Genomic DNA, 8,853 nt, shown 5'->3' on the forward strand with positions numbered 1-8,853 from the left:
GTGAAAAAAAAACACCTGGTCTCCTTACATTCAGCCACTCTTTCATCATCTCCTCAATGAGGTGGTCTCAAAAGTCGCAGTTACAACACACATAGGGCGCACCGCACCATAGGGCGCACCGCACCATAGGGCGCACCGCACATTTTGAGGGAAAAAAAAGACGTTTAAGTGCGCCTTATAGTCGTGAAAATACGGTATGTAAGGAATAGAAAGAACAGATACTTGTGTGAAAATGTAATGAGTGGAAGTCAGAAGTAGGAAGAAAAATAAGTAATGGAATAAAGTATAGATGCCTAAAAAGTTACTTAAGTACAGTAGCAAAGTATTTGTACTTTGTTACTTGACACTAGGGGTGTGCAAAATAATCGCCATGACGATGCATCGCGATTCTAATTCTTGTGATCTACTGCATCGATTCTTGAAGGCAAGAATCGATTCTTAATAAAAAAAATGAACAAATAAAATACATGAATGGTTGGCGCACATCAGCCAAACCAAGTGGAATACAGCTTCGAGTCCAGCATATGTCACTGCGGATGTGTTGACGCCCGCTGCCTTGTGTCACTAGCATTTCCGGCCGTGGTATACTGCGACGAGTCATAATAAAACATGGAGGACACTATGAAAATTCGCCCCGCGGCTCCATCACATTTCAAGTCAGATGCTTGGATGCATTTTGGCTTTAAAAACAAAGAAGGTAAAAACGAAATTGATATGACGCACATCATTTGCAAAAGGGGAAATATACATTTGAATATTTTCACTTCATTGGTTTAAAGGACCACTGAGGCCATGTAAATGGCACTGATTATCCTTATTTTGTTATTTTAAGTTTGATGAATTCTAAGATCTTTTTGTCAGTGTGTCCACGGCAGTAATAGTAATATTTCTGTCCAGTATTTGTTTTCATGGCAACACCTCCAAAAGTCGTTCCAATAAATACAGCTATGTTTGAATTTAGTTGCTTTCAGTTATGTATCAATTGAAGACACTATCCAGATCATACCCAGCCAGTCAGCCACTGGTAATGGCTGTATCTTTTTCTTACAGTGTTCAGTGAAAATATCGCAATGCATCGCAATATTTCAAGTATCGTGATGCATCATGTTAGAATCGCATCGTGGCATGTGAATCGTGATTCGCATCGAATCATGACTTCTTTGCCAATACCCACCCCTACTTGACACCTCTGATTAGAGGTGAGTATTGGCATAGGCGTGCGATACATGTGTCACGATATGTGGGTTAAAAAACCATATAGTCACGATATTGCAATATCACTATATATTGCAATATTTTTCCCAGCTATCAAATTAAATGTATAGAGAAAAGCACATGCTGTAAATATTCATTAGAAGATATTGATTGTTTAGTTAATTTGGCATCCATGATGTTTGTGGTTCTAGTCNCAAAATAAAATCTGTCTAAGTCTAATGGTTATAATTGACTAAAACCTGGATAAACTTATATTAGGATTCTGATTAGGGGCAGTGGTGTCAAAAGTACACACATTTGTAACTTAAGTAGAAGTATAGATACTGCAGTTTAAAAACACTCTGGTAAAAGTTAAAGTATCAACTTGACCTCTTTACTCAAGTAAAAGTAAAAAAAAGTATGTGCTTAAAGTATAGAGTAACCTTTACAAAAATAAAACACCCAGATGCCACTATATGAATTAAAAGCTCAATCTTTCAACTATTTCTAAAAATTGTTTGAGATAGGGCCAAAGATGAGGGAGGTCTTGTTGGTCTCTGTCTCCATCCCCCCATTCGCTCTCGCCTGTGTCCGACCTTTCAGACATTTCAACATCTTTTTCTGAATCCAACACTGTAGCATGGCATAGACAATTCACGTTTGCAGTTTGAAGAACACCTGCTTGCTTCTGATGATTTCCTTTAGCTAACTAATGAGTGTTTGTGTTATATGACTCATCCAATTACACTAGTTTTCACTAGATGTGGATGGCGGCAATGATCTGCATTGGATGGCTCACATGACGTGAAATAAATATTTATAAACATTGAACCGAAGCCAAGAGTGACAAGTAACGTTTGTTTTAAAAATGTAAGGAATAGAAAGTACAGAAAATTGTGTGAAAATGTAATGATTAGAAGTCAGAAGTAGGAAGAAAATTAAGTAATTCAATAAAGTATAGATGCCTAAAAAGTTACTTAAGTACAGTAGCAAAGTATTTGTACTTCGTTACTTGACACCCTGATTAGAGGTGAGTATTGGCATAGGCGTGCATTACATTTGTCACGATATGTGGGTTAAAAAACCATATAGTCACAATATTGCAATATCACTATATATTGCAATATTTTTCCCAGCTATCAAATTAAATGTATAGAGAAAAGCACATGCTGTAAATATTCATTAGAAGATATTGATTGTTTAGTTAATTTGGCATCCATGATGTTTGTGGTTCTAGTCGTGACTGCCTCCACTACAGATATGACTGCGCTGCACAGCAAAAGGGCTCCACAGCGCCATCTATCAGAGTGGCACATTTCCCCTCATTGTTTTAGGTTTAAATTTTTTTTTTTTTTTTTTTTTATAGATATTAGTACCTGAGTTATCATTATTATATCAGGTAGCCAAAAATAACTATATATCGCCAAATTGATTTTTCCCCACATCCCTAGGTCAGATCAGGGGTAGCTGTTTTTCTCTGTTGTTTTAATTGGGGCTGAAACAATTAGTATGAATCGATTTATGAAATAATAATTTTATTTTTTAATTGATTAGCTGTTAAATGGAGTATAGATAGTCTAAAACCTGCCTTTGTAAGTGGAAAAAGTTAGTTAGTTTCACCTGGTTTAAATGCTAATTTTTAGGAACATCATGCTATTACATTAATAATGTAAAAAATTATTGACAGATAAATTGAATATCAAATTGATCATTAGAATGCACAATCAGCACTTGGCCTTACTTTTGATATTTTCTCTACATCCATATGATTGATTATTTTCAGCTGATTCCTTTTGATTTGTTCTTCTTTATAATCGAATAATTAAATAAAGTTATTATATTACCATCATCAGACCAGCTGTGAAGGTGAACTGAGGTAAACGGGGCTTTGCACTGGAGTTGGACATCTTTGTTTGGCCTAACCCTGATTTATGGCACTGGATCTCCCAACCCACAAATAGAAAGAAGCAATTAGGATGAAAGATGGAACTTTTTTAAAATATTTTTCTAGATCTAAGCACCTTTAGTGTCTTAAAAGACTTCAAGTCTGTTGCTGAGGTGATCAATTTAATTAGGCTAGAGTCAGATGTCAAATGACAGGAAATATATCTGTGTTTAAAATAAAATGCAGGCTCTAAAATCTTATTATGGTACAGAAAACATTTCAAATGTATTGCATATTTAAAGTTTTATTGTGACTTTTTGGCTTATTACATAGCAAAGAGATGGATTAAATAAAAGCCAAACTTTGTAACTGTATGCCATTTTTTTGACAGCTAGCCACAAATAAAAGTATATCTTATATCACTGTGTGCATTTAGTGGAATTATGCTGTTTGTTTTATGATTTGATGGCATTCCTTCTGAAAATCCATTGGATAATTTGCACCAAAACATTAAATCAAAGAGTTCCTGTTTGTCTCTGTTTTGAAGCTGAGCTGCAGCAGCGGTCCCCTCCATCACTCATCTCATTGGCTGGTGGAGCTCCCAACCCAAACACCTTCCCCTTTCAGTCGGCCTCCATCCAGGTGAAAAACGGTCAAACAATCACCTTTGATGAGACCGCAATGAAGAGGGCCCTACAGTACTCTGCTTCCAACGGGTGACCCACACACTTCCACTGCCCTTTTTCCTTCATGCTCGTTTGAGCCAGTGGGTAAAGTTAGACCTTCCCCTGTGGTAGAATCCCTGAGCTGCTGACGTGGATGAAGAAGCTGCAGAAGGACCTACACAACCCGCCAACCTGCAGCTACAGCTATGAGAGGGGACAGATGGACATGTGCGTGACCACCGGGAGCCAGGAGGGGCTCTGTAAGGTAGAATCACAACATTTAACTCATTCCTTTAGGATCCAGAGGAAGTAGAGATTTTATTTATTTTTTGGTCTGGACAAATTTCAAAACGCTGCATCATTCTGTTGGTTCTTTATCTAAAAAAAGGGCTTAATGCATTGAAAAGAAAGTGGGGAGTTTGACATTAATATGTTAATGAAAGTTGAGGTTTTCAGTTAGTATTTTATTTTTTTTTTCATTTGTAGGTGTTTGAGATGCTTGTAAACCCCGGAGACAACGTCCTCCTGGACGCACCCACGTATTCCGGCACCCTGGCAGCGGTCGGTGCTTTCTGCTTCATCGGGACGAGCATCAGCCGCGGCTGCTCTGACCTCATAACCTTGTCCTTTTCTCTCTCTAAGTAGCTCCAACCTCTTGGATGTAACATTATAAACGTACCCAGCGATCAACACGGCATGATCCCCGCTGCTCTGAAAGACGTCCTCTCTCGCTGGGACCCATCAGAGGTGCACAAACCTGGCAGCACAGCTCCCAGGATCCTTTACACCATCCCAAACGGGGGGAACCCCACCGGGGCCTCTATGACTGCAGAGAGGAAGAGGGACGTGTATGAGGTCTGTGGAAGTCGCCTAAAATCCTCAGATTAGTGAAACTATGCAGTATCTCTCTATCTATTTCTTTCATGAATTAATTATTTTAATTACAGCTGGCACGTCTGTACGACATGCTCATCATCGAGGACGACCCCTACTACTTCCTGCAGTTTGAAAAGGTACAAACAGCTGCCTTTATGTGTCTCAGAGACTTAGCTCCTGCTTGCTTGGGTTGAATCTAGGTCAGATCTCCCAGAATCCAGCTTGTTTACCTCGTATGTCTTTCTCTGGCAGCCTTGGGCTCCCACTTTTCTCTCTATGGATGTAGACGGGCGGATCATCAGGACAGACTCCTTCTCTAAGATCCTGTCATCAGGGTGAGCATCGGATTCTTCTCAATATCTCTCCAGGCGCCATCAAGTCCTGGGTGGAGAGTCCTGTATCTTTTCAGCCACAAAGTGCCCAACAAAGTGATCAGCTTCTTTAGTAAAGATCTATAAAGAAAGATTTCAGCTTTTTATAACAATATCTGTTGATCATCTAGAGTCCATGATCCTCAGATTTCATTTTAATTATATGTTTTACTATTTTCCTATTCTCTGACCAAAACACACACTTACATTTGAAACCTAAGTAGAGTTTACCTAGCCTAGTAAACTAGCCCCACCCACCAGCAGCCAAAATCATTTTTGCCTGTGAGTTGGTCTAGCCTCGATCAATAGCCCAGGCCCTAGAACTGGCTGGACAATCACAACGCAGAGATGTGTTTTGAATTTCTGGATGCAAAGTGGGCGGGGTTTCGAGGGCGTGACGACAAAGCTGTGCGTTGCTGGAGAAAGCACAACAAGGAAGATGGCAACAACTACTGAACATTTCTCGTTTGACTCAGCTTTGGAATCAGTTATGGAAGGATTAGATTTGGGTTTTTTGTTGAAACGTGAGCAGGAAGAGGCTCTACACTCATTCATTTTTAAGAAGGACGTATTCACCGTTTTACCCAGAGCCTGTTTGTTTACACTCCCCCACCAGTTTTCTGTCGCGATTACTACGTCACAGTCAGCTGTGCTTATTGGTCAGAGCGTTGGCCAATAGGCACAGACATGGTTTGAAAAACAACAGGTTATTCTCATCAACAATCTTCTGATGTCTCATTCATCGGGGTCAGACTAAATTACACATTTAATCTCACATTAAGTCTGGTTTATTAGGCTAGAGTTTAGCAAAAAAAAAAAAAAAAGCTCAAAAACTTTGCTACTGGTTGTGGATCCTGGTCTAATCGTCCTCACTGGGAGTTTTCTTGTGACAAGCTCAGGTTTTCACTGTTCATCGCAGCTCCTGTTGATCTAGTTTTATATCCGGGAGAGTTTGCATCAGTTTCTTTTTTGTTGTTGTTGTTCTGGTTTCTGAGGAAAATCAAAAAACATCTACCGGTACCTTACATGATATGTTTTCCTTTCCTTCCCATCATGAAGATTGACTAATTTATATCCCAAGAAAAAAACAAGAAATTTAAAACAGGATACAAAAATATGCTGGAATTCCTTTTTTTCCTTTCGAGTTTTAGTGCTGCAAAAAGTTACTACAAAGGTGATAAGATCAAATATTCTTCATTTCATGGTTTTACCTACTCAATAGATTTTTAAGAAGTTTAAAGCTGAATTTATTTAACTTCTCTAAAGTTATAACCAGGATTGGCAATAGTAACTCAGGGTTCTGTATTTTGAAGTCAACGATTAACAGAGAAGATAGTTTGACTTTAGGATCACTAGATGCCAGCGGTGGTGCTGTATAATCTGTTTATACCTTTGTTGTTAAAGCTCCAGCTTTAACTTCAGATATTTAACAAGCAGAATAATATATAAACCCATCCTTACATGTCACTTTTCTTTACCTTTATTCAGCTACATATTCCTAATCTCAGGGTAGGATTAGCTTGTGTTGTTTATTTCAGCTCTTCATAATTAAGGCAAGAAGAAAATTTAACATTGAAAATGTTAGATTTTTCAGACATTTATTGCATTTTCTTAAAAAGGTAAGAGTCTAATAATAGAATATGTAAAACTACATATTAGCGTTTAACTCATCCATGTTTTGGTTGCAGGTCTGCTGATTAATCTATGTTTAGAACTCTTTAAAATAACTCTTCTTCTGCCTAAATTTTAGAAAATGCAACTTTAAATTCAGGTAAAACTAAACATGATGTTTAAAAACTGGGTCTAAAATGCCAAACAAAGCTGTCAATACACAGTTTTAGGAATAAAAAGAAAATTGACCACAGCTTTTAGCTGTGCTTTAAAGAATCTGCATGCAGACTGGTAAAGTGGTTGGGTTACCCAATCAAGGGGTTAAATCAGTCCATATGCCACAAAGCAATGAAATAGTGCTTTTCCACCCTGGAAGCCATTTTCAGCATTATTTTAATCTAATAGGTTCATAGAAACCTTTCTTATGAAGCATAGTTTGTCCAAGCAAGCTTAATTCTGACTAAGAATTTACTGGGTTGATATTTTACTGTGAGTTAAAGGCCCGATTTCTCACTTTTCCCGTTTGTTTTCCAGCCTGAGGATCGGTTTTGTGACGGGTCCCAAACCTCTGGTTGATAGAATCGTGCTGCACATCCAGGCCTCCACCATGCACACCAGCACCTTCACACAGGTGAGCTTTTGAAACGCCTCACTTTTTAAGAACCATCCTTCTTTAGTGGATGCCACAGAAAGGAGAAGGTTATCTTAGCTTTACATTTGTATTAAAACACTTTACCAACCTTAAGGACACATTCCGGCTACATTGAAGATTCTTTAAGATTAGCGCCATCTTCTTCTAAGCTCAGCCAGCTACAGTGCTCCCACCTTTCAGGCGTGCCACTTTTGCACATATTAAAACTTGGCAGCAGCTGCAGCCAAGTTTACCACACATTCACTGTCTGGAAAGCTGGATAATCCTGGTAGGTGCAGTTAAATGGGGAGGAATATGAAGAAAGCCAAAGTATGGCTTCTGACTAACATCATTACCATGATGCTTCTGGAGGAGCTGCAGAGATCAGCTGAAGAAATGTGGCATTTGGAGATGAGGTCCAAGAGGAAAGCCATCAGAAGGTGTTTTATATGCTATAGGATTAAATAATTATCGTTTTTTTTAATTAGTTTTATGTGGAAAAAGGATTCTAAAGGTTTATTTTACGACGGTGAGGGACATTATCAGATATGCAGGAGGATTTTTCTCTCTTTTCAGCTCATGGTGTCTCAGTTGCTGCACAGCTGGGGACAAGAGGGCTTCCTCACGCACATAGACGGGTACGACTCTTCCTGCATGACTGGTCTGACCCGTTCGGGACACAATTAGATCTGATGAAGCTCTACAACATTAATAAGATGAAAACTCCTACTCATAAAGCGCCCTCCTCTGTCCTTGCAGGGTGATTGATTTCTACAGGAAGCAGCGTGATGCAATGATAAGCTCAGCTGACAGGTGGCTCAAAGGTCAGTGGACCGCTAAAAAGAAAATACTCAGCAGTAATAACTGGAGTTTTGGAGATGTTGATTTAAAAGCTGTGCACTTGGTAAATTTCAGTTTCTTCTTCTGTTGGGTGACATGGGGAATTCAGGTTGTTAAAACTAATGGAAGCAATACAATTAAGCCCAATATTATTTAGGATTTAACTTAACTCTTAATGTTACCGGTGTGTTTCTTGTGATTGGAAGTAACTTTGAGTTCTGAATCCTAAATTTAATCCTAATTCAAATCTGGAAGCTAAAAATTAGGGGGATGGCAGGGAGGTTCTTCTCCGTCTTTAACTTGTTCAGGGTGGTCATTTTTCACCTGCCAATTTTGTATAAAATGTTATATTAAAAGATATAATTATCTGTCAGATACCAAAAACTTTAAGGCTGAAAAAAAAAACAATTAAACTGATTTATGGGAGCTGACAAGGGAATTACCATCAGACGGAGGGATGAGTTGCTGACAAAGATGATTTCATCTGTTTAGAGGGTTTAAGGACTAATTTCTGCCTGAAAATATACAACAAAACAAATCAGGATTTACTCAAAACTTTAATTCTTAATGCAAAGATTAGTACTTTTGTTTATGTAACACATAACAGAACTGTTTTTTTTTTTTCATAAATTGTGAGCAGAATTGCAGAGGTCGCCGCAACTTTTTGTGATTTTGATGGAAAAAATATCACAACCCCTGCTGCAGTACCTTCTTCACCCACTAGGAGGCCACGACCCTCACTTTGAGGACCTCTGCTTTAGAAGTTTGTTTATCTTGGAT

General features: G+C 38.5%; 1 protein-coding gene across 2 annotated transcripts in view; it reads left to right on the plus strand.

Moving 5' to 3' along the window:
- Window positions 1-8,853, plus strand: part of aadat (aminoadipate aminotransferase) — a 16,290-nt gene that overhangs the window by 2,948 nt on the left and 4,489 nt on the right. For both annotated transcript variants that reach the window (XM_015375485.1, XM_015375486.1), the window contains exons 3-11: window positions 3,627-3,795; window positions 3,877-4,009; window positions 4,231-4,305; window positions 4,390-4,599; window positions 4,692-4,757; window positions 4,873-4,955; window positions 7,137-7,233; window positions 7,810-7,871; window positions 7,993-8,057. In XM_015375485.1, coding sequence (XP_015230971.1) covers window positions 3,627-3,795; window positions 3,877-4,009; window positions 4,231-4,305; window positions 4,390-4,599; window positions 4,692-4,757; window positions 4,873-4,955; window positions 7,137-7,233; window positions 7,810-7,871; window positions 7,993-8,057 — 960 coding nt within the window. The remainder of the gene's footprint in view (window positions 1-3,626; window positions 3,796-3,876; window positions 4,010-4,230; window positions 4,306-4,389; window positions 4,600-4,691; window positions 4,758-4,872; window positions 4,956-7,136; window positions 7,234-7,809; window positions 7,872-7,992; window positions 8,058-8,853) is intronic.

The sequence above is a fragment of the Cyprinodon variegatus genome, unplaced genomic scaffold (assembly GCF_000732505.1).
Source record: "Cyprinodon variegatus isolate N-32 unplaced genomic scaffold, C_variegatus-1.0 Scaffold119, whole genome shotgun sequence".
Classification (NCBI taxonomy): Eukaryota; Metazoa; Chordata; class Actinopteri; order Cyprinodontiformes; family Cyprinodontidae; genus Cyprinodon; species Cyprinodon variegatus.